This window comes from Apium graveolens, chromosome 7, assembly GCF_009905375.1.
Source record: "Apium graveolens cultivar Ventura chromosome 7, ASM990537v1, whole genome shotgun sequence".
Lineage (NCBI taxonomy): Eukaryota > Viridiplantae > Streptophyta > Magnoliopsida > Apiales > Apiaceae > Apium > Apium graveolens.
In genome coordinates this window covers 99,002,502-99,029,193 of record NC_133653.1, presented here as the reverse complement: position 1 = coordinate 99,029,193, position 26,692 = coordinate 99,002,502, and the positions used below count along the sequence as shown (strand labels likewise).

The 26,692-nt window shown below is 36.7% G+C and overlaps 1 protein-coding gene and 1 non-coding gene across 3 annotated transcripts; one reads left to right on the top strand and one right to left on the bottom strand.

Annotated features, from left to right (window-relative positions):
- The first annotated feature begins 9,072 nt into the window (after positions 1 to 9,072).
- Positions 9,073 to 9,179, top strand: LOC141675679 (small nucleolar RNA R71). Its single transcript, XR_012556320.1, has one exon. It is a non-coding gene; the product is annotated as a small nucleolar RNA R71 (small nucleolar RNA).
- Positions 9,180 to 17,226: 8,047 nt separating this feature from the next.
- LOC141672623 (phenylacetaldehyde reductase-like) lies at positions 17,227 to 24,997 on the bottom strand. Of its 2 annotated transcripts, none has more exons than XM_074479273.1 (6): positions 24,805 to 24,995; positions 21,516 to 21,685; positions 20,844 to 21,035; positions 19,408 to 19,573; positions 18,133 to 18,319; positions 17,227 to 17,615 (listed from the first exon to the last, which is right to left on the bottom strand). In XM_074479273.1, exons 1-6 carry the CDS (start codon positions 24,920 to 24,922, stop codon positions 17,471 to 17,473), a joined length of 978 nt encoding a protein of 325 aa, XP_074335374.1. In that variant the 5' UTR covers positions 24,923 to 24,995; the 3' UTR covers positions 17,227 to 17,470. The 2 variants fall into 2 exon arrangements, with proteins under 2 accessions (XP_074335374.1, XP_074335376.1); XM_074479275.1 differs by having other exon boundaries at positions 17,602 to 17,739; positions 24,805 to 24,997.
- Positions 24,998 to 26,692: the final 1,695 nt, after the last annotated feature.

Here is a 26,692-nt window from a genome sequence, read left to right as displayed (position 1 = left end):
CATGATGACGATTAGCCCATATTCAGACTCATCATCAACGTGGGTTCCGATGAAAACATGGTATAATAAACGTAGTCTTTTGTTAGGGCGAAAACACGCGCTAATAACACACGCAAGTATACGCGTTCGCAAGTAATATAGAATACTTCCTAGTTCGTTCCCACAGAGACTCAAACTAATTATGTTCAATTAAACCCACTCGCCAGTGTATGATTACTTCTCAATGTTAAGACAATAACACTTAGATTTGATTAACTAGTTATTAACTACAATTAACTACGAGAATTAAACACTTAATTAACACTTGAACTAACAATATTAAAACACTCATGAGATCACAACTTCATTACTACTTCCTTCAATAGCTATTGTAATTACCCTTAGCATGCAACATTGATGATATTAATCGAATAACACGAAACTGAGAAAAGCCAATTTTCATTGTACTAATACCATTCTACCAAGCATCCACAATTAAGATAGAAGTTGAATAGGCATCAATTATGTTGAATCCCTATATGTCTACATAAATTGACAACACAACGATTTAAGCACAAGTTATTCCTTTTGATTACACAGAGCAAGTAAAACGGTTAGAGTTACCCACTAATCATGCATACTCTTACATGAACCTATGTTAGCATGGCAAGTTCTAAATCTCAAGATCCACCATCGCTTCGCAAGAGATTAACACCTTATCTTATATGTTCGCGACGCACATAAGACGAATACACACAACCAATACTAGATATCATACAATCATCACACACTAAGGTATTAAACAACTAACTAAAGAATTCCATAGTAAATCCGTTACGACCCCATGATCATGATTAGCCCATGATAGCACTCATCGTCATTATGGGTTCATATGAAAACATGATAATAACACACGAGAATAATAACTAAAACTACTTATATTAAACCAGAGTACGTCACAAGAATAAAATAGGTTCAAAGTAAAGAAACTAGCATCCAACATTACAACGAAATAAAGAATCACAAGAAAATATGCTTCCTCTTCATTACGGTGTGCTAAAACGGTCTTCTTCCTTATCTCCTTGTTCTTCGATTAATACTACGATCCAACCTTTGTGAAACGTCTCTGAAATCTACTTATATAGGAGTCCCATAAAGCCCAGCTAACTCAGAAGTTGGAAGTCAAACAGAAATAGGAGTCTAAAATATTAATTCTGAAAATCCGTCCCTGCGCGGCCGCTCAGCATTCCTGAGCGGGCGCTCAGCTTCCTGAGCGGTCGCTCAGCAGAGCTGAGCGGGCGCTCAGCCCCCTTCTGGAAACTGGTCCATTTTTCTTCCGTTTCTTCGCTGCAATCTGCTCCTATCTTCCCACTTGCAATGCTAAACACATGCCAAGGCTTATTATTGATGAATTCTCTCCCGAAATGCAATTAATACCCTGAAATGCATAAACACTAGAAAAACGCATCAAATACACAAAATACTTGATTTTAAGACACCAATTCAAGCTATTATAAGACGTTCTAAGTGTTATAAAGTGCCACTTATCACACCCCCAAACTTAAATCGATGTTTGTCCTCAAGCGTCACAGACTCAAAAACAAAACGAAAACATGCATGAATGCAATCTATATGAAATGCAGCGATCCCCCTTACTACGACCAAACCAACCAACTTACGACATCTCAACAAATGCAATTAGGCGAATAAAGATCAATCAAATCATGCAAACTAACATACAGCCAGAAATGTGGTGTGTGCAGATGCTTAACAGATATGCTTCGAAACTAGATCAATTAACATAACTCAACTATCCTTAAGGCAATCGCATGATTAAACGAAGAATAAAAATTCTAGGCACAAAGTGACTTATAACACTTCAAGAATCCTGAAGCTTATTACGGAATCATGCTTTTTATTTATAACAACAAATGCTTATTTGACCGTGCAATGAGTGAGGTCCACAAAAGACTTATGCAATGGCATCCATGTAGCGAGCGTTAGGTTAGCGGATCCCAGACTATAAAAGCCTTATGTCACTAGGCACAAAGTCCACTAAGAACTTAATAACTCGAATACCAAAGAGCTCACTCGTGATTAATTATGCATTAACTCTTTATTTTTATTTTTTTTCTTTTCTTCTTTTCTATTTTTTTCTCTTTTTTTTCAAACTTTCTGAGCAAGTGCGTTTCGCTCCATCTTGCTCAATCCTAGACTACTCGCATAAAAATACGAGCCGGCTACTAGCCATTTGACGCCTAGCCACAATTAGCAATTCTTTTCATGCCTTATATCATTAAGAACCTATTATAAAATTCTAAGCATAATCAATAGATTAACCTCGAAAACCATCAAACCATAACAACAATCTAGTCCTTAAGCATTCTCTAAGACTTAGTGAAATTACAAGTGTTTCTAGCATGCATATCAACCTACACATCACTTTAACGCTATCACTACACTCGCATCAACATCACAAATTAATTGGTAAATCAGCGCAAAAGGGATCATGGTATATGCATGAGCTACATGACATGATAAATAAATAAAGCTATAAATAATAAAAAAAACTATATGGCAAAAAATATGCAATTATATGAACTAAACTATCATGAATATGCAACTATATGACACACACACAAAATATTCCTTAACTACCACCCCCAAACTTAAAATCTTCACTGTCCCCAGTGAAGGTAGTAGAAAGGAACACAGGGTATACCTACTCGGAGAGATCATCATCATCATCACCCTCAGAGGGTGGTGTATTAGGAGGCGGATATGCAGAGTCCTCACCAAAAACTGGCCACTGGATGTCAGCTCCAAGGCCTCGAAAAGCAGTCCCAAGTGCAAGGGTGAGCTCCTGAGCAAACCTGCTCTGTGTCTCGTACATAGCGTCCATCCTCCTCGACAGCCTCATATACTGGGCATCAGCCATCCCAGCACCCTCCTGAGCTCTAGAAGAACCAGCCTCATCTCGCCTTGGCCTCGCCATGGTAGCTCCTCGTGCTGGACGCCCTCCTGGAAGACGATAACCCGGCCCATGCTCCTCGGGCTCACCACCGGTCCACTCCTGCATCGCATGCAGAGTCCCGGAGTCAATAGGAGCGGCTGGCAACTGCAACTGCTCATGAGACGGCCACTGAACTCCCACTGCTTGGCAAAGCTTTGTAACCGTGGATGCGTAAGGGATGTTCATGTGCTTAGCTCCCCTCAAAAACTTCAGAATTCCTTGGTAGATGAACTCACTAAGGTCCACATAGTGCTCCTCATTCAAAATTCCCCATAACAACTGTGCTCTCTCAACTGTGACCTCATGTGTATGTGAAGTAGGCAGAATATTAGCACAAATAAAAGCATTCCATGCACGGGCATACCTGTTCATCGCAATCGCCGTAAAATGGGGATACTTGTTAGTCCCAGTCTTAAAGGTCCAAACTGTGCCCAACCTACAGAGAGTAGCATAAATCAAGTCCAAGTCAAAATCCTCAGCAGTCTTCTCATTCCAATTCTCCTCCGTGGGCTTCCTCTGTCGCTGCCCAATCACACGACGAATCGCCACAGGGTGATAATGCACCGTCATCCCCCGAACCACAAAATACCCATTCTTCTCAGCCTTCGCGTTCGCATAGAACTCGCGAACCACGCTTATCAGAACTGCTTCATGAGACTCACAAAAAGCAATCCAACCCTTCTCAGTAATCATAGGCAACAACTCACCATCCCTCCATGATGGTAAGAACCCCCTCTCCTTTAAAATCGGCTTACCTAGAAGCCTAGTATACTCCTTCTCAGCAGCCCTATCATTCAAACGAGGCCTCGCAGCAGTACCCCTCGAAGAATCAGCAGTAGGGACAGTGCTGCTGCTATCGATAGTCCTGGATCTCTTGGGTGCCATCAAAAATGAGTAAAAGTGTTTAAGATTTGTGTTTTTGGATTTGGGAGAGAGTTTAAAATTTGAAAGTGTATGGGGAGTATATGGAATAGGTGTATGTATATATAGGGTAGGGATTAGGGTAAAATTTGACTAGGAGTGGGTTTGAGGGTTAAAAACATGGGATAATAGGGAAATAGGTCGTGGGTAATGGGTTGTATTTTATTTTTTTATTTTTTAAATTTTTTTGGATGTTTATTGGACTTAAAAAAATTTCTCCCAGTCGGCCCCTGAGCGGTCACTCAGCAGAGCTGAGCGGGCGCTCAGGGGTCTTCTGAAATTTTTTTTTCCTTGCCCTGTTTTTCTGATTTTTTTGTGGTTTTGGATAGGTTACTAACTTCTAAGGGTTCCTGTAACAATAAATCATGGGTTGCCTCCCAAGAAGTGCTTCTTTTTCGTCATTAGCTTGACGTAGCATACCTTATTCAAGTTGACAATAAAACGGCACTAACCACTTCCCGGTTTGCCGTGTCCCCATAGTAGTGCTTCAAACGCTGACCATTAACCTTGAATGCTTGGTCCAGATCATTCTCAAAAATCTCCACCGCTCCATGTGGAAACACAGTTTTGACAATAAAAGGTCCAGACCACCTTGATTTTAACTTCCCAGGAAAAAGTCGGAGACGGGAGTTGAATAAAAGAAGTTGATGCCCTGACACAAATAACTTAGGATGAAGCTTCTTGATGTGCCACCTTTTCACTTTTTCCTTGTACATTTTGTTGTTCTCGTATGCTTGTAGTCGAAATTCATCAAGTTCATTAAGCTGAAGCATTCGCTTCTTTCCAGCTGCATCTAGATCCAGGTTCAACTTCTTCAACGCCCAATAGACCTTATGCTCAAGCTCCACGGGTAAATGACATCCCTTACCATACACAAGTTGAAACGGGGACATCCCAAGTGGAATCTTATATGTTGTTCTATTAGCCCAAACAGCTTCATCGAGCTTTAAAGACCAATCCTTCCTTGACGGACAAACAACCTTCTCTAAAATGCGCTTGATTTCTCTGTTAGACACTTTCGCTTGACCATTCGTTTGTGGATGATAGGCAGTAGCAACACGATGATTCACATTGTAGCGCTGCATCATAGAAGTAAACTTACGGTTGCAGAAATGCGACCCTTCATCACTTATGATTACTCGTGGCGTTCCAAACCTTGTGAAAATCTGCTTATGAAGAAAATTCAACACCGCCTTTGCATCATTCGTCGGTAGAGCTTTGACTTCTACCTATTTTGAAACATAATCGACTGCCAGCAAGATGTATTGATTATTACAGGACGAGACAAAAGGCCCCATGAAATCGATTCCCCAATCATCAAAGACCTCGACTTCAAGCATCACATTTAATGACATCTCATCCTTTCTCATAAGATTTCCCACTCTTTGGCAACGATCACACCTTAAAACGAACTGATGAGCATCCTTAAACAAAGTAGGCTAGAAAAAACCTGCTTGCAGAATACGAGCTGCCGTCTTCTCACCACCATAATGTGCACCACAAACTGTGGAGTGGCAGTCTCATAATATCCCCTCCGTCTCACAGAATGGGATACATCTCCTGATGATCTGGTCAGCTCCCTTCCTAAACAAATACGGTTCATCCCACATATACCACTTCACCTCATACAGAAACTTCTTCTTTTGAGCTGTGGTCAAATTAGGAGGCATTATATTGCTGACAAGATAATTCACAATATCTGCGAACCCTGGCTCTTCCTCCTGAACTGTGAACAACTGCTCATCCGGAAAAGATTCGTTGATCAATGTTTTATCATGTGAAGTAGACTCGGGATTCTCCAATCTAGAGAGATGGCCAGCTACTTGTTTCTCAGTACCTTTCCGATCCTTGATCTCTAACTCAAATTCCTATAGCAAGAGCACCCAACGAATGAGTCTCGGCTTCGAATCCTTCTTGGAAACCAAATAGCGAATGGCCGCATGATCAGTGAACACTGTCACCTTTGTCCCAAGCAAATAAGATCGAAATTTTTCAAAACCAAAGACTATAGCCAAGAGCTCCTTCTCAGTAGTGGTGTAGTTCATTTGGGCCCCATATAAGGTCTTGCTGGCATAGTAGACCACATGAAAGAGATTATTCTTGTGCTGCCCAAGAACTGCACCCATCGTATAATCACTTGCATCACACATCATGTCAAAAGGCTTTGTCCAATCAGGTGCTGTAATAACCGGTGCGGTTATCAAACTCTTCTTGAGAGTCTCGAATGCCGTCAAACAGTCATCATCAAATTTAAAAGGCACATCCTTCTCAAGAAAATTGCACAACGGCTTAGATATCTTCGAAAAGTCCTTGATGAAACGCCGATAAAAACCCGCATGACCAAGAAAACTACGGATTCCTTTCACAGAAATAGGTGGTGGAAGATTTTCAATGACTCCCACCTTGGCTTTGTCCACCTCAAGACCCTTGCTAGAGACCTTATGCCCAAGAATAATGCCTTCACGCACCATGAAATGACATTTTTCCCAATTGAGCACCAAATTAGTTTCCACACACCTTTTGAGCACCGCCCGAAGATTATTCAAACATTCATCACATGAATGTCCAAAGACGGAGAAGTCGTCCATGAACACCTCGACATTATTCCCAATCATGTCAGAGAATATAGCCATCATACATCTCTGAAAAGTGGCCGGTGTGCCACATAAGCCAAATGAAACTCTGTGAAAAGCAAACGTGCCAAATGGACAAGTGAAGGTAGTCTTTTCTTGATCCTTTGGTGCAATACAAATCTGATTATACCCTGAATAGCCATCCAGAAGACAATAATACTCATGATCGGCCAACATGTCAAGCATCTGATCAATAAATGGAAGAGGGAAGTGATCCTCCTCGTGGCCTTGTTCAGCTTTCTGTAGTCCATGCATACTCTCCATCCTGTGACTGTTCGAGTGGGGATGAGCTCGTTCTTCTCATTTGCTACTACAGTGATACCTCATTTCTTAGGTACACATTGCACGGGGCTCACCCAAGAACTGTCAGAAATAGGGTAAATGAGTCCTACATCCAGCCACTTCAGAATTTCATTCTTCACCACTTCTTTCATGATAGGATTAAGTCTGCGTTGTTGCTCAACAATCGGCTTACTACCCTCTTCTAGCAGAATCTTATGCATGCAGTATGAAGGGCTGATCCCTTTGATGTCTGCTATAGTCCATCCGATAGCCGATTTGAATTCTCTCAAGATCCTTAAGAGCTTGTCCTCCTCACTACCTGAAAGGTCAGATGCAATAATAACAGGTAAAGTAGATGCATCACCTAAAAAAGCATACCTCAAGTGTTCAGGCAATGGTTTAAGCTCCAAGTTAGGCGCTTCCTCAATAGATGGTTTGAGCTTTCCTTCAGCATTTTTGAGGTCAGAAGTACCAAGAGATTCAAATGGCATGTCTAGCTTTCGCCTCCAGGGAGAAGCATTTAGATATTGTAGTTGCTTATTGCCATCCTCATCATCACTTTCAAAATCCCCCACTAAATCTTTCTCTAATGCATCAGATATTAGCATATGATCAAGTTATGACGTAACCGCAGAATCAATCAAATCCACTTTTAAGCACTCCTCATCTTCTGTAGGGAATTTCATTGCCTTGAATACATTGAATGTCACATCCTGATCCTGCACCCTCATAGTAAGTTCACCTTTCGGCACATCTATCCAGGTACGGCCTGTAGCCCAAGAAGGGTCTCCCCAAGATTATGGGAATCTTCTTATCTTCCTCAAAATCCAGAATAACAAAGTCTGCAGGAAAGAAGAGCTTATCCACCTTTACTAGCACATCCTCCACTATGCCTCGTGGGTATGTAATAGAACGATCGGCCAATTATAGAGACATGTAGGTGGGCTTTGGATCAGGCAAATTCAACTTTTTAAAGATCGACAACGGCATCAGATTGATGCTTGCTCCCAAATCGCACAGGCACTTGTCAAAAGACAACTTGCCAATGGTGCAAGGAATGATGAAGCTACCTGGATCTTTAAGCTTTGGAGGTAACTTTTGTTGCAGCACAACACTGCATTCTTCCGTTAGAGCAACGGTCTCAAGGTCATCCAGTTTTACCTTTCTTGAAAGAATACTCTTCATAAATTTCGCATAACTAGGCATTGGCTCCAGAGCCTCACGAAAGGTATATTGATGTGAAGTTTCTTGAACACCTCCAGAAACTTACCGAACTGCTTATCTAGATTTTGTTGTTACAATCTCTTATGGAAAGGTGGTGGAGGATAGAGCTATTTCTCCCCTGTATTACCCTCAGGCAGAGTGTGTTCAACAGTAGTTTTCCTTGGTTCCGCCGCTTTCTCCTTTTGCTTAGCTTCTTCATCACCAGCTTCAGCTTCTCCTTCTTTTAATTTTTCAGTATCAACAACTTTTCCAGACCTTAAGGTAATAGCCTTGACTTTCTCTTTAGCTTCCTTCCTGCCTGGCACTTCAGTATCATTGGGAAGTGTGCCAGGTTGATGATTGAGCACTGCATTGGCTATTTGACCGATTTGATTTTCCAAGGTCTTGATAAAAACCGCCTGGCTTTTGCACAACAGCTTAAGTTCCTCAAAATCAGCACTAGAGGGTGGAGATGCACCTCCTTGTTGAGGATATGATTGCCTTTGAGCATAATGTTGTGGTTGCTGGAATCCAGGTGGATTGAACTGTTTACTTACGCCTTGCTGATATGGTTGCTGAATAGCATTCTGATTATTACTCCAGCTAAAATTTGGATGATTTCTGTTGTTAGGATGATAAGTAGCTGGCACAGGCTGCTGTTATCACTGATAATTATTGACATACTGAATAGATTCGTTAACAAGAGAACACTGATCCGTAGCATGAGAACCTGCACAAAGCTCACAGACCATAGCTATCTGATTGACCCCATAGGTGGCTAGAGAGTTGACCTTCATAGACAGCGCTTGGAGCTGTGCTACAATAGCTGTAGCTGCATCAACTTCCAGAATACCTGCTACCTTCCCAGGCATCATCCTTTGAGTTGGGTTTTGATGCTCATTTACAGCCATAGTCTCAATAAGATTATAAGCCGCAATATAGCTTTTGGCCCACAAGGCGCCTCCAGCTGCTGCATCGAGCATGGGCCGAGATTGGGCCCCCAAACCATTATAGAAACCAGTGATCACCATCCAATCAGGCATTCCATGATGTGGACACTTTCTCAACATCTCCTTGTAGCGCTCCCAAGCTTCGCACATAGATTCTGTAGGTTGGTGCGCAAACTAAGTAAGAGCACTCCTCATAGCCGCAGTCTTCGCCATTGGATAAAACTTAACCAGAAACTTTTGCGCAAGATCTTGCCAAGTAGTGATAGACCCAGCTGGTTCAGAATGTAACCAGTCCTTAGCTTTATCCCTCAGAGAGAATGGGAAAAGCCTCAGCTTGATAGCCTCTTCAGGAACACCATTATATTTGAAAGTACTGCAGATCTCGACAAAATTCCTTATGTGCATGTTGGGGTCTTCAGTCGCAGCACCTCCAAAAGAAAGAGAATTCTGCACCATCTGAATAGTGCCCGGCTTGATTTCAAAGTTATTGGCCTCAATAGCCGGATGCATGATGCTAGACTAAATGTCATCAATTTTGGGCCGAGAAAAGTCCATAAGAGCTGGATCTGCCGGAACTAAACGATCACCCATGGTTACTGGCTCTTTCTGCTCACTTCCTGAATTGGAATCTTCAAAATCTATCTTCTCCGGAATATCAAGAACTTCGTCTATCTCCTCAGCCATATCTAAAGTCCTCTTACGAGTACGAGAACGAGTTTGCATAAACGTTCACTAAAGTACCTGAAACACAACCGGAAACAATAAGTAACACGTCTTAATCACTGAGTCCTAATGACCAATGATGGTAAGTACATAAACTAAACAAATACGCCGAGTCCCCGATACCAGCGCCAAAAACTTGTTAGGGCGAAAACACGCGCTAATAACACACGCAAGTATACGCGTTCGCAAGTAATATAGAATACTTTCTAGTTCGTTCCCACAGAGACTCAGACTAATTCTGTTCAATTAAACTCACTCACCAGTGTATGATTACTTCTCAATGTTAAGACAATAACACTTAGATTTGATTAACTAGTTATTAACTACAATTAACTACGAGAATTAAACACTTAATTAACACTTGAATTAACAATATTAAAACACTCATGAGATCACAACTTCATTACTACTTCTTTCAATAGCTATTGTTATTACCCTTAGCATACAACAGTGATGATATTAATCGAATAACACGAAACTGATAAAAGCCAATTTTCATTATACTAATACCATTCTACTAAGCATCCACAATTAAGATAGAAGTTGAATAGGCATCAATTATGTTGAGTCCCTATATGTCTACAGAAATTGACAACATAACGATTTAAGCACAAGTTATTCCTTTTGATTACATAGAGCAAGTAAAACGGTTAGAGTTACCCACTAATCATGCATACTCTTACATGAACCTATGCTAGCATGGCAAATTCTAAATCTCAAGATCCACCGTCGCTTCACAAAAGATTAACACCCTATCTTATATGTTCGCGACGCACATAAGACGAATACGCACAACCAATGCTAGATATCATACAATCATCACACACTAAGGTATTAAACAACTAACTAAAGAATTTCATAGTAAATCCGTTACGACCCCATGATCACGATTAGCCCATGATAGCACTCATCGTCATTATGGGTTCATATGAAAACATGATAATAACACACAAGAATAATAACTAAAACTACTTATATTAAACCAGAGTACGTCACAAGAGTAAAATAGGTTTAAAGGAAAGAAAACTAGCGTCCAACGTTACAACAAAATAAACAATCACAAGAAAATATGCTTCCTCTTCGTTGCGGTGTGCTAAAACGGTCTTCTTCCTTATCTCCTTGCTCTTCGATTAATACTACGATCCAACCTTTGTGAAACGTCTCTGAAATCTACTTATATAGGAGTCCCATAAAGCCCAGCTAACTCAGAAGTTGGAAGTCAAACAGAAATAGGAGTCTAAAATATTAATTCTGAAAATCCGTCCCTGCGCGGCCGCTCAGCATTCCTGAGCGGGCGCTCAGCTTCCTGAGCGGTCGCTCAGCAGAGCTGAGCGGGCGCTCAGCCCCCTTTTGGAAACTGATCCATTTTTCTTCCGTTTCTTCGCTGCAATCTGCTCCTATCTTCCTACTTGCAATGCTAAACACATGCCAAGGCTTATTATTGATGAATTCTCTCCCGAAATGCAATTAATACCCTGAAATGCACAAACACTAGAAAAACGCATCAAATACACAAAATACTTGATTTCAAGACACCAATTCAAGCTATTATAAGACGTTCTAAGTGGTATAAAGTGCCACTTATCATCTTTATAAACAAATAATAAACAAACTACGTAATCCGGAGTATTAGGTTCAACAAAACAAGAAACGAGCATCTAAGATTATAACTTAGAACAAAGATTCACAAGAATAAACTAGATCTTCTTCGCCTTCGTTGAATTGTGCTAGAGGTCTTCTTGTCTTCTCTTCAAGCTCCGTTACGTTTCTCTCTCTGAAAAATATCTTTTATTTAGGTATATATAGCAGCCCATGCAAAGTAGAAGTCCTCCAATTAGAAGCCGAGTAGAATCAGGATTTTAACATCCCGACCCGGCACGGCTGCGTGCTTGATCAGCGCGGGCGTGCTGTGTCTCTGAAGTTTGGGCGCGGGCGCGCGCTATGACAGCGCGGGCGCGCTGGCCTCATGGATAAAATTCTGCTTTCTTTTTTTTCTTGCTGCAATGAGTTGGTTTCCCGAGCTTTATTCCTTGGACACCATCCTAAAACCATATTAGCATCAAATCAATGTTATTCTCCTGAATCCCAGATTAATGCCTGAAATGCAAAAACACTAGAAAATACATTAAAACACCAATAACTTGAGTACAAATACACCAATTTAAAGCTTAATAGAGCGTTATAAAGTGTCATAAATGTCACTCAACACATGCTCACATACAATGAAAATGTTGAAAAATAGAAAGAGAAGATTGTGAACGATGAAGAACAAGATGGTAATGTAGATGCATGGCTGTCTGAGAACTTTGTATTGGAGATGGATCAAGTCTTGGTTAGGTTTAGGGATGAATATGTCACTATTCTTGGAAGCAATGCCTAGGTCTTGACTCCACAGGATGTCTATGATGCAGTAACTGAGGTCTACAAATCTCAACTCAGGGCCTTTTATCTATTTGGTAAAGCTCTAGAACTCAAGTTGACTGGTCATGAAGACAAGATAAGGAAGCTGGTGAAGGAGAAAATGGATGAGATCATACCATCTCAAGTACAGATCACCTCCAATTCAAGCATTTTGCTGATCAAATGACTAGGATGGATCTGAATAATATTGAAAAAGAAGTCAAAAATCTTAAACAATCCTTCATTGCCCTTCATGAAGTTGTTCAAAAGCAAACCACCAAAATAAATGACTCAAAGGTCAAACTGGAACAGCTTTACCAGAGCAGATTTGAGCCCTCTGCCTTGCTTATGGATGGCATCAAACAAGCTGTAGAAGCAACCTTTGGCTCCACAAGCTCTTATCAGCCTGGCTCAACCTCTACAAATCTGCAAATCCAATCTCTTCAAAAACAAGTCTCAGACTTGAAGACCTCTAATGCTTCTCTCAGTACACAAGTCCAAGCCTTGACTTCTCTGGTCAAGAGTCAACAATCAGACATCCAGACCCTGGTGAAATCTCACAAGCATCTTTAAATGCAGAATTATGTTGCTTTGGGGGCCATCATGGGGAAGCTCAACATATCACTGTTCTCTTTACCTGAACAAGTAAGGCCAGAAATTTCAACTCCCCTCCTCATGCATGTCACCAAGACTAAGGGGGAGATTGAGGTTAGGATTCAGCAATCTAGGGATGTTAATGGCAAAACCTGAATAGCCTACTCAGGTTGGTCACAACTCAAGTGCTCAAATAGATGTCGGAAAGGAAAGACTTCAAAGGCCTTCCGAAAGACCCAATCAAGATCAGGAATTTAATGACCTTCTTGCAGCACTGAGAGTGTCTCTTCAAAACAACTATATGGCCTTCAAGAAAGCTTTGAGCAAAAAAATAAATTTTATAAGGGCAATGGTGGTAAAAGTTGATATTTTTCTAGAGAAAAGGATTGTCATGAACATCAATGATGGTGGTGTGGACAGGTGTCTCCAAGTGACTCTTCCATATCTTCAAACTTTAAGAGCATCTGAACTGGATGTAATGATTGACAGAGTGAATCCAGTTATTCAAGAAGACACTCAGCTTCTCCAAGAGCTCAAAAAGGCACATATAGCAGCTTATCCAAAAGCCTATCTATATCCACACAAAGGAGTAGTTTATGTCTGTCCAACAACCAGTCAAGCAAGACATCTCATTGTTCCAAAACATTGTGTCAAATCAAACATGAGGCTGATCATGACCTTGTAGTCTGATCTAAATCACAAAAGGAACAAGAAGCGGTAGGATGTGGAGATGTTAAAAATCTTGGACAGATATCTTGTAAATCCTGATACCATGTTGCCAAATATTCAATACAATTTAAGGAAAGATGAGAATGATGATGAGCAGAAGGATGACAAACAAAAGCCTTCTGGCTCAAATCCAAGTCAAGCCTCTAAAACAACTGGTAGCAAGGACAAGAGTCAATGAGAGAAGAAGGAGGATGAAAAGAAGGATGATGAGAAGAAGAGAGGAAGTGAGAGAAGAAGCAAGAAGAGACATGATGGCTCAGAACCACAACAAACCCTAAAAATCCAAACAAAACTAGCTCAACCTTTAGCTCAACATTCAAAGTCACCAATCTCAAACATCAAACCACCTCAAACCTCTAAGCCCAAATTTCTATACAGACAAACTGCTAACTCTTTTCTAAAAATTCCAATCACCACAAGCCAAACATCTCTCAAGAAAATCACAGACCTACCTTCTGTCAAACCATCACACAGAACTCATTTCAAGTCTGTTGGGAGAAAACCTAAGAAAGCTAAGCCTACTAAAAAAGTTGAAGTTACTGAAAGGGCCATCTGGAATTGTTTCAAGCAGAATGATTTTCTACCCTTGAACTGGTGTTGTTCAGATGAAGACTATTTTCAACAACTGGCTGAGGAAATAGTTAGAGTCTGGGTTGTCACTCTAAAGGAAGTGAGAATCTACTTTCAAGATGGGACATTCACTTTTCTTGGCAGTAATTTGATGGACACTCTCTCTCCAACAGAAATCAAAAGAGTGATAAGTTAATTGAAGGACAAGGATATTGCAACAAGAGCATGGAGATCTGTTCTAGCTGAATGATTGATTGCAAGGGAGGAAAGAAGAGCAAGGAGTAAAGCAGAATATGAGGAGAAAAAGAGGAGATATGATGAGGAGATTGACATGTATATCAAAAGATCAGAAGAACTCAAAGCAAGAGGGATGAGCATAATCTCCAAAGATGGAAGATTTCTAAATGTAAAAGCTGGCTCATTTTCAAGATTCAGAATTGAAATGTTAGATGGTTATCCAAAGCAAGACAGACTCAATTTGATCGAAGCTCTAACAGGGACTCCAATCATAGAGGAACTTAAAATTCTTGTATATTTAAAAAACCTCATGAGAAAAGAATCAGAAGTTCCAATCTTTGTCTGATGCTTGTAAATATTCAAACTCATAATCATCTAATATACAATTGTTGTAATTGTGTCATTTTTATATTAGTCTTATTTTCCATTATAACTTGGGGTTAGTCTTGTTAACTGGCATGAATTTGTGTTAAGCAATCTTCTCACAAATTGGGGGAGATTGTTGTGCAAGACATGCATGTAGTTTAACTAGACTAAGTCAAATTGACAAACCTAAGTAAGTTGTATTGTAATCTTAGTTTGCATTTTGTATTGTAACATTTAAAATCTATAAAAATGATCAAGAGCAGACTGGAGTCTTTTTCTGTAAACAGTATCAAGCCCACGAATTCTATCTGGAAGAAGATCAAGAAGATCATGCCTCGGAAGAATTATGAAGAAGATTGGTTGAATAAATCTGTTTTGAGAAAAATGTTCTAAGTCAAGATCTCTACAATTCACAGATTTAGTGTTATAGAGAAGTCATTTGAGAACTCCAGAATGACTTATAGAGAACTCAAGAAAGCTACTAGAGAACTCAGAGATATCGACAAGCTAAATTGAAGACATGAAGATTGGAGATATCGACAAGTCATTTCTTCACTAGATAACTCAGAGTTATCGATAAGTCAAAATTCATTAAGAGAACTCTGAGTTATCGATAAGTCAAATTTCAATAGAGAACTCAGAGATATCGACAAGCCAAAATTCACTAGAGAACTATGAGTTATCAACAAGTCAAATTTGACTAGAGAACTCTGAGTTATCGACAAGTCAATAAGTCACTAGAGAACTCAGAGATATCGATTAGCCAAAGTGAAGACATGAAGTGGAGAGATCTCGACAAGCCAAATTCTCTTATAGAGAACTCAGAGACCTCTACAAGTCAAATCAACAATAGAGTGATTAGAGATCTCAATAAGCCAATATACTTATCGAGATGTCAAGTTCTCTATATGATTAGCTGGAGATCTCGAGGTAAAATCTCAAAGTACAAATTGCAGACTAGTTCAATATCAGAGATTAACAATCAAGAAACAATCCAACCAGTTGGATTGACAAGTCTACAAAAAGAAGTTTGAAGAATGCGCAAGATCAAGGGTAATATTTAACTGACAAAGGAATATCAAAGTTAACACAGTATGCAAAGATATGTTAAGCCAGAAATGGAAGATATACTTTTCCTAAAATGGAAATGATAAGTGAGAGTTTACTAAAGTGAATAGCATCTCTTATTATATACTGTGTAACGAGTAGTTAACTATGATATAAAGTTAACACTGGTCCTTTGTTAGTTGTAACAATTTAGATAAGAAAATCTTGTATTCTTTCAAGAAAGCAGCTAAGCTCTTTAGCCTGAAAATTTTATAGCAAAACATTCTTAATTTTTATATAAAATTAAGTTAGTTTTGAAAGATCTGTGTTCACTTTTATTGCTTGTTTAATTTTAGTACTAACACATTTCATGCAAGATTTAATTACTTTGTTCAAAATCATAAATACTTCAAGAAAAACATAAAAACACAAAAACACATTCACCCCTATGTGTGTAATTCATTACCTAACACATGTGTGGTTGATTGCTATAATATTTTTGAGTCTCCTCCGAGTATTTTGTTAGAGACGTTGTACTCTGACTATTTAATTTAATAATATCATCTCTTGTTTTTCAAAAAAAAATAATTTTGATACATGAATATAAAATTAGAAAAAGAAAATTAAAAACAAGAATAATTAACTCGGGATATAACTACATAATATACTATATATCCCGGCTAAAATAAAATTATACTATTAATTCGTCTAAAAAGACAAAACTACGTATAATTAATTGAGTTTAATTTCGTCGGTATAATGGTCTCGGGTTGAACAACCAAAAAAATTATACGATCGGAACGAGTTAAAAAAAATAAAATAAAAAAATAATAACAAAGTTAAAAATTTAAATAAACTAATTTCATATGTTAAGAACTTCATCAAATTTAATTGAGAAAATTATATAATATTAAAAATTTTAGAATGGAAGGCAGGGAGACAAAAAATGAAATGAGAAAGTAGAAAATACCTCCTCACTAACATTCAATTTATGTCATATAACTATAAGTAATAGATATGGCCGTTCCATAACTATTGCCAAACAGATCGACTAACTCTGGATTCTCTTTTAAGTGGAATATAGACCAGTTTAAATTATTGCCAAACGGGTCGACTAATTCCCGATTCTCTTTTAAACCAAATGTAGACATGAAAACAAACCAAACATGCACATACTCTTAACACTCATATTATTTGCTCATGGTCGGGAGTGAAACCAAACACAGAGCATGCAGTGGCTACTGTTCTTAAGAAGAAATCTGTGTGATGCAGAAGCATTTAAAACAGTGATGCTGGAGCTGGTAGCCCTCCCACGGAATGAATACAATCTTGCGGGGTTCTTTTATCTCTGCATTCTAGAGTTTAGTTCTTCGTGATTCGATTTTGTGGAATATATGTTGCTTTAAGTGGTGTTTCTAGTGGATCAGGGCTTAACATTTCTCAGCAGTGAGGTAGCCATAACCATTGCCTGATTCAATAAACCATGCTTCTGAGATGGGACTTGCTTCTTTCTGAATCCTGTCTGCTACTAAGTAACGATCTACAAGTTTTGACGGTCAGTGTTCTCTACCCAGAAAAAAAATAATAATAACACATACTATTACCACCATAGAATTCAGTCAACAATATTGCCACCTCTGCTCTTTCCGTGTCTTAGAAAGAGTAAACAAAATTAGATAATGTGCTACAAATCTTTATAAAACAACACAATCTAATGTCACAGTAATCCTCCAGGACGGTTCAAATTTGCTAATTTGTGCGACCTAATTATGTTTACAGCATAAAGATCATTTATTTTTCTACTAGTTTGTAACATTTTAAGTTTAAAAGATAAGAAAGTTCTTTTCCTTCAAGCTTTCCACCATATCCTTGAGACTCACTTCAAGAGGTAGAAAATCAATGCCTAAACTTTTAGCTCTTTCCTTGGAGACATGGTAGGGTGGCTCAACAGGCTTTTCTTTTTTGCACCTAAAACTCGGAAGCAATATTATAGAATAAATGAGATACTCCACTGAATTATCCGATCAGTTACAGCAAGTATCATATGCATTTAGCAAAGAGTAGGTATCTTGTTGACCACATATAACTCCATCTGAAAAATTGAAAGTTATACTTATCTGAATGCTATCTGTAATTTGTAAACTAAATACCAAGTTTCAAGCAGCTTTGTTATATTTTTGTGATTTGCATATTAAGACTAATATTCTGAACACTTTTGTCAAAGATGCACCAACCCTTCTTTTGCTTAAAATAATTTATTCATCATCTAACAGTAATAGTGACTAACTTTCGATGATTAATCACTCAGATTATAAACAGAAAAAGGATAAAAATCTGAGCTACAATGAAGAGAAAAAAATTTGAATGATATAAAATGTGCAACCTATTGGCTTTTATTAATGTCAGTACGCACCAGAATTATGTCTAGAAAGGGGATGGTCATTCTAATATGTAAGTGCAATGAAAAGTAAACTACTAAACTTACGTTTCAGGAATACTTATAGCGGGATAAAGCTTGTGTAATATCTCAAAAGCCTCTGAAGAGTATGTCACCTTCCCAACCAAGCAATATCTTCCACAAGCGGAAGGATTCTCAAATGCTTGTATATGACCAAAGGCAACATCTCTGACATCAACAAATCTATAAATTCCGTCAGGGAACATTTCTCGTCCTGTGACATACAAAACATTTCAACCATCAGCATGATTTGTAAATATGGGAAAATTAATTAAAACTTCCATACTTCTTATAACTTAATGCTGCAAATAAGATGAAAGTCATTTTGTTTGTGATGCATACATTGTAAATTATACATCTCTCATCTAGATGGATGAACTGACAAAAGCAAACATAACATATATACATATATAGCATATGCATGTATTACTTGAAGCCAACAGAGTGACCAGAAACAATAAAAATACTTTAAATTGGCTGAAATAGCAAGAGGCCGAGCTTTTAAGGTTTCTAGGTGCTTTCTCCTCTATTTAGTTCTAGCCTTACTGCAGGATTTTAAGTCTTAAAACTAGTGCTTAACACTTCATTTTCTTATGCCACATATCCATCTAACCATGTTAAAAATAAAGCAATTGATAAGGTTTATGATAACCTAAATTGACTAAATTTCACACATGACTCTTAAACATTTGAAATACTTCGCTGAAAATTGACAGGGACTGACGAGTTGGACACATGTACTTTGACAAGTCTGCTTTGCAATGTTTTCACAATATCCACAATGCATAACTTTATACATAAATCCTTTTCCTTTGTCAAAGTGACTAAACGTCAGACTCAAGCAGTTTGGTACGAAGTGAAAATTTCATGTACCAGAGCCTTACGGTCGGAACTTGACAATAGAAGTTGAATAACTTTGCAACAAAGTGCATACTATTAACAACACAGTGGTTTTTTTAGAACTCAAAAAGGTAGAATTTCTATTTGCTCTGTGTGTCTGTTAGGGGGGGGGGGGTTGAGAACTGACTTGCAGGGGAGTATATGAGAAGATTACAATAGTTCGGCATCAAGGAAACTTTTATACAAATTTTCACCTCGGATACATGTATATTATGACACTAATTTGACCCTGATTTTCTCTTCTCAGTCGTATGTAGCACGCATGAATCAATAAATAGCAGACACTTGGACCTATATTGTCAGTAAATGCGCTTCCTTACATACCTAGTTTCTAGACAAGTCTAGGTCGAACAGTTAAAAGTTAATTAGAGCTTTAGTAATATTGCAGAAGGTTTATCTTACCTTTTTTAATGAAGTTTAGCATCCCTGCTGAGGTAATATTTAAAACTGGCTGTAAGAGAGGACCTAAGACGAACCCTGGATGCAGCGTCACCAACTCAATTTCATGCTCTTCTGCAAACTTCAAAGCTGCTTCCTCAGCCAATGTTTTCGAAAGGTGATAATAAAGCTGAGAAAGAACAAAACTTCCATCAATATCTTACTGTTTAGAAGCTTAAAGCTACTCTTTCCACATTATATATTCTAAGAAAATGAAATGAAACTACTCCAAACATGATCTTGAGAGAGAACCTCAAGGTGCAGACATTCTCATTTTTGAATAATTAAACTCCAGGTCTCATTAATGACAAAATAATGTTTCAAATGATTCATACCAAGTCTATGGTCTTAATTCAGTTCCTAGGATTATAGGAAACAATGCTTAAGATGAAAAGAAATGTAAAAATTAGAATAAACTCGCTTCCAGTTAAACAGGAGCTTCATTATGTGACTAGAAAAACACAATTCAGACCAGAAAGAAGAATTCAAATGGTTCATGCTCAACGCTAATCTTGTATAAAATGAAATATCACCAAGCGCAATCCTATATTGAGAAAATTATAGATGTACCATGTAAGGTTGTACTGTAATGGACCGAGAAAGTAGAGTAGACACACCACTGGGATTGCAAAGGAAGATACAATCATAGAAGCATTAGTGCAGCCAACTCTCTTTTCTTTTTTTTAAAAGGAACCAAGTATAATCAATTTTCGAAGACAGGCAAAACTGCTTTTGAACGAAAAGTGGTTGATGAATGCTTAAATGCAAATACAATAAACAAAATTATTAAATAAATGCTATCTGGAACACAAATAGTTTTGGTCTGTTATATAATACTCGTAAAAATGCATAAGATTGACAATTATTAGTCTAATTATAGATTCAGGGTAACATAGTACATCCAAAATCATGTTACCTTTGCTTCAAAATACTGGAACCTTTTATTGTAAATATATGTACGTCTTCCCTTGTGACATGTAATTTGCATTTTAATAATAATTGCCATTATCAACTTTTTACAGTACTAATAGTTAAGTTTATGATTTCACAAGCGCAGTGCATGCTAATATATTGTTCCTTACATAATTCAATTATGCGGTAACATAACCTTAATCCTAAATCCTCACTATAAAAAAAGAGTAGGCATAACAAGCTAGTACAACTGTACAGGTTTAGATATCTTTTCAAGTACGATATTTTTATACTGACTCCTCCATATCTAATAGTCATGACTTCAACTGGAGGATAACAAGGTTAACCATGGATCCGAGCCTATTGGTTACAGACTAAGAAAAAAAATTATGCATAACAGAGTTCAATATAAGCTATAGTCAATGTAAAGACCAAGGAAATGAAACATATTTAACAGTAAAAAATTTCATTAAATAATATACACTTGCCTTTTGTTCCTCACAAAGTGCAGGAGAAGAAAACCATGTTTCATCCATTACAACATCAGGTTTTAAAGGCTTTCCAGTGACCATAACTGAAGCCATGGAAGATGTTATTACCACCCTTTTAATAGATGGAATTTTTGTGCATGACTGAAGAACATTAAGTGTTCCCTTCACAGCAGGCTCGATCAGGTCTGCCTGAATATAAGTAAAAGGAATAAGAATATTTATTTTACAGAGAAAATATGGAGGCCAAATGTACATTTGTAATTACTTCACATTGGTACATTTATGAGCTAACACATTCCATTTCAGAACATCTATTAGAAAAAAAAGAATCATAACTGTAGGTGATGCTCACAAGTTGGTAGTAATCATTCACATTGACAAAGAACAAGAAAATTACACTGCAATAGATCTATTGAACATGTAAATGAGAATGATGGAGGAAAATAGGACCACAACTTCTTATGACCGTGAAAATTCACTCTTTCTGTTAGAAACACCAACAGATCTATTTTGGTCCAAGAATTTGGTATTAATTTTTGAAGCTATGCTGTACTGCAATATATACTATTCTAGTCTTACTGCCATCATCTTCAATGTGACTATGTGGGTAATCTGTCCAGACCAGTTGTTCTTACAAGTACGAGGAAACGCAAAGGATAGAAGCAGAACCTGTGGATTCGAGGATGAAAGGGTAACAGGTGATGCTGTATGAAAGACACAACAACATCCGTTTACCGCAGGATTAAAAGATCTCTCTTCGAGTAAATTTGCTTCAAACAAGTGAAGTCTTTCCTTTGCTCCATCAAGTGCAAGTAGGTGTTCTGTCTTCTGTGGATCATCTGAAATAAAAATTCATCAATTCAGTGTATATATATAGTTTACTTTGCCATGAAAAGGCTGCAAAGCCCCTTTCCTCACAAAGTCAGGTGCAAAATTTAGTCTGTAATGCAAAAATGAGCTGCAAATGCTACTTGCAACTTACAATTCATGAGTGTGATACATGGCGTTCTATATCACTTTATTCTTTTCATTCGGGCATATAAACGTATGAGTAAAAATTCTTGAAGTCTTAAAACTAATATCTATATGATGTCTTTGACTTTGAAGTCTACACAAGCTAACTGTCAAACTGTTCAACAGAACTTCAATTTGTAATTATTTGAAAATTTGTGACAAAATCAGCAAGTCGGTGGTGTCAGAAGCTTTAGAAATGTGAGAAAGACCGGAAAGAATGCTGACTCTATACAAAGAATTGAAATGAGCATAAGCTGACTTGGACAACAAGATTTTAAGATAACCCGGAAAAGTAACTTATTGTCCAATTCTAAGAAGGTGATCATCCTTTTGCGACAGGTTAACCAAAGAAGGATGATCACCTTCTTAGAAAGATGATCATATTGATGATTACCTTCTTAAAATTGTACAATAATTACTTTTCTTTACAATACGTTTCTATAGCCATTTCTAAGGGACACTTTAGCATTTCTTCGGCAACCTCTTGCCGGAGAATTTGCTGCGCGGAAATGATTACTAGTTGGTAAGTGCATAGTGCATCCTGAACAAGTAAAACTTTAAGGTTAAAGTTTAAGGTTAAAGTTACTTTTAGCATTTCTCACAAGGTGTGAAGCTGATTTCGGCAATAACTACAGATTTTACTGTTTCCTTAAAGCATCTTTTCTGGCTTATGAAAAAGGCAGCTTTCCTGGGCAAGGAGATTTTATTGCTCAGGTAAACAATGCCAAAAGTAGAACCTCTTTAATTGATACTCCCCAAATTGATAAAAAGTCTTGTCCAAATCTGGACAGACATTAAAATTCAATAAAGTGATATTTGTTTTAATTAAATGTACATTTTTTAATATATATTACGAATATATATCATGTTCTTAATTGGTCAGTATGATCTGTTATTTGTATTTAATGCAAAGTGCTCATAAAATTAAATTTCTTGATTGATTTTAAAAGGTAATTTCTTGGCGTGAAAGTGTTTATGTACATAAATGTAAATAGATTATATAAAATTCCAAAAAACTATGTATATTGTGTACATTACCGGCTAGAAATCCTTATTAAAAATTTGAAGTTATTAAAAATAATAAAGACCTTTTTAAATATTTGAAGTAAAGAAGTAATAAACCTTGATATCCTCTCTAAACTCGTCATTTTCTCTTGGTTCCATGAATTGGTCATGCCTTGACAATGTACGTTTCTAGTTTTTGAATATGTTGGTGATTTTCTAGGGTTTGTAGGGTAGATAACAGTGAACAAGTAAGAATACAAAGAAATAGAGGCTAGAATAGCATATATTAGCACAGAAAAAAGCAGAGAATGATAGATTTTTAGAGAGAGAATTAGTTATGGAAAGAGAAAGAATAACAGAATTCTAGACAGAGTAAGAAATTTGATGGAAAAGAAATTCCATTTTTTGAATATTTGATCATTCATGCCCAAATTACACAGCTGCTGGTCTATTTATACTAAAAACTACTAAGACTTAGTCAAAAAGACTATTATACCCTGCCATACTACTTGGTAAAACTACTTGCTACTAGTAATACTACTGTGATACTAATAGTATTGGATTTCTCCCGGACATGAAAAAATTAAGAGGTTATTACACAAGAGAATTTTAGATTTTTTCGATTGAATATAATTTAAAATTAAATTGTAACCAATCAAATAAACCATATCATAGTTTGCATGAATTTCTATTACTAGCATTTACATATGTTAAAAAATAATACATTTGATAACTTTATATATTTTACGACCATTTTTACAATTACAACATATTAGAGTAGCCAACGACCATATTAGAACATGAAGAACAATGCAACACAAATTGTTAGACATGAATATCCAGCATATATAGGTAACATAATATTTATAAAAATGTGTGTTTATCCGAAAATATCACCTTTATGCCAAAGTTGGGACCAGGATTTTAACAGTACATATATCTTTAAAAAAAAAAAATTATCACGATTGATTGAGGGGTTATTAAATTTTAATATTGGTCGGAAGGGATTTTTAATACAAATCTTCTGCTGAAAGTCAAATCTTTATATCCTTTACTACTTATTACTCTTGCTGTTGCTTAAACAATCCCAATATAACATAAGATAGGAAAGGATCACAAATGGATGAAAAAAAAAGTGAATTCTCTATAGTAAATGGCTTAAGTAAATCAAAAGGCCAAAACCTGACTAGAGAAAAAAAGGCCAAAACCTGCTTAGCAAAAAAGGGAAAAAAGGGGCAAAAAACTGGTGGAAATTGAAAATTTAGATAGGTAGAAACACAACACAATAGAAGACTTTATCTCTAAAGACTTTATCTCTAATAGAATAACAGTCAGTAATTTCGGATCTGATTTCAGAAAGCTTGGTTAATTAAAGCAGAACATGTTTTCCTCATACTAGCAATCACATTCACAACTAGCCGATGTACTTGACAAAACCGTGCTAGACACCAAACAAGAACAATTTCTAAATAAGAGCCCACGAGCAAACACAAACTACAGTTAAACCTCGATAATTAATATGCTCAGAACCGGAAAATTTTATTCATTTAACAGACATTATTCATTTATTGAGGTTAAAAATATATTGTGTCTGTTAGGTTGGGATCAGAAAAAAAAATTGATTTGACAAGATTATTCGTTTATTGAATATTCATTTATCGAGTTTCTACTTATTATAAATCCCAGTTAAACAATGATCACACAAAGTTGCACAACATGGGAAATCACTAACTATCATCACAAATCGTTGAACAATTTACAACAAGTTTTTTTACTTTAAATGCCTACACATATCAGTAACTGGGTATCTAAATTCGAACTTGAACTTAAGAAAACACGGTAAATTAAGTAAAATAAAACACCCATTGTGTGTAAGTCAACATATCAAGAAACACAAGAAATAGAAATATATAAAGAAAAAGGGAGCAAGAATACAAACTGAGAGATCGAACAGTGGCGTTGACAGTGTAATCACGTTCAAGTAACATCTTGACGAGCCATGAAGCTATGTATCCAGATGCTCCTGTTACGCATACTACCTTTCCTCTTCCACTCATCCTTTATTCTATCGCACTTGCCTCTTTTTTTCCTGTTCGAAAACATAAACTAAGCAAGTGACATGTAATTGCACAACCCCGTTTAAAACCAAAATTCTCACACTTTTTGTAAGGATCTATTTTTAATTCGGTTCGGTTTCCGGATAAAATTGAAATCATAATTATATATTTTCGATTTCTAAACTCAAAAAAAGCAATTATTGATTCGAATTCGGTTTTGATTAAAAAAAAATCTCGATTTAATTATAATCGATTCAATTTCGGTTACAAAATCGATTAAATAAAAAAATAAAAATCAATCTATAAACAAATAAATTGATGTGCGCTCCATAAATAATAATAATAAAATAATAACTACTGCTAGGGGAGAGAGGGCCGGTTCGGCTCAGTTTTTTATAAAATCGGAGCCGCAATCATATATCACCGGTTTCTAAAATCGAAAATCGCAACCGCCAGTGTTCAGATTCTGTTTAGGTTTAAAAAGTTCTGATTCGGTTATAATGGATTCGGTTATAATTGGTTCGGTTTCAATTATATAACTGACAAATAAAAAATAAAAAACAATATAAAAACGGGAAAAATTGATGCGCGCAATTCTTAGATAACAATTAAAATTTTAATACAACAGTGGAGTTAAATACAAATAACAGAAGTACATTTTTTATTTCAACTTCTAACAGAGGGATCAAAGTTTATCTTTCCGGACATAATAAAAATATTCTACAAAAAAACTAGTTGTGCAAATTCACTACATAATGATAAATTGGCAGCCGGATCAGGAAGCAATAGTCCAACTGGTCCTTTGCCCAAAATCATCAAATTTTACACCAGCCTGTTTAGCAAAGAAAATATCAAAATCAGTGGACACTCTAATTTGAACTTGCAAATTATTCAAAGGAAACCATAACTTTCAAAAGAAACTATATCTAAATTTGTAATACTCTGTCTCTCACTCTATAACTCGTTTAGTTAGTTGTGAAAATATAATTTATGAGTCGTGTCTGTTAGAATGTGACCTAATCGGCTAATCGGGATTATTGAATTGGATATGAGAGTTTGGGCTCATACCTAGTATTTTGCTCAGACCTAGTTAGTTAACGAATTCGAGCTCGAACATGATTTTATGTTCGATAAAAAAGCTCGGCTCGGATCGGCTCGATTCGTCTAGATAAAAAATAAAGCTCGGCTCGATTTGGTCAAAACTCGGCTCGGCTCGATTCGGTTCGTGAACAGCCTACTTAGAATCAAGTATGCATTTATACATTTTTGCATGGATGGAACCCCTTTGGAATTGAAGTTTTTAGCATTTAGTTTTAAATTATTAAAATGACATCACTTATAAAATTGCATTGGATTTGCTCGTATATAATAAATTTTTGTATTAAATCCAACAATTTTCATTATTTGATCTGAAATATCTAACGACTCTGGATTGACTGACCAGAGGAACGACAAACAAACTTTCAATATTTTATCTTTAATATAATAGTATAGATTTTATCAATTTTTAATATTAAAAAACTCAATTATTACTTCAATTAAAATTTTAAAACTAATATATAATGAGCTGATTAATTTTTGTTCCTCATATTTGAGAATCATATCCTATATTATAATTTCTGATTTTACCACATATCAATTAATTAATCAGGAAATTATGTATTATTTTAGGACCAATAAAAGTTCATCTCTATAACAGCACGCACTTCCGAAATATTAATTCTAAATCGAAAACTAATAGAAAATATAATTTACTAATCCAAAATTCTA

Coding starts and splice junctions, on each gene's coding strand:
- LOC141672623 (XM_074479273.1), bottom strand. CDS start 24,922: ATGAGTGGAAGAGGAAAGGTAGTATGCGTAACAGGAGCATCTGGATAC. Junction 19,574..20,843: donor CACTTTGTGAGGAACAAAAG/GCAAGTGTATAT, acceptor GTTCTTTCTCAG/CTTTATTATCACCTTTCGAA. Junction 18,320..19,407: donor GCTAAACTTCATTAAAAAAG/GTAAGATAAACC, acceptor TGTATGTCACAG/GACGAGAAATGTTCCCTGAC.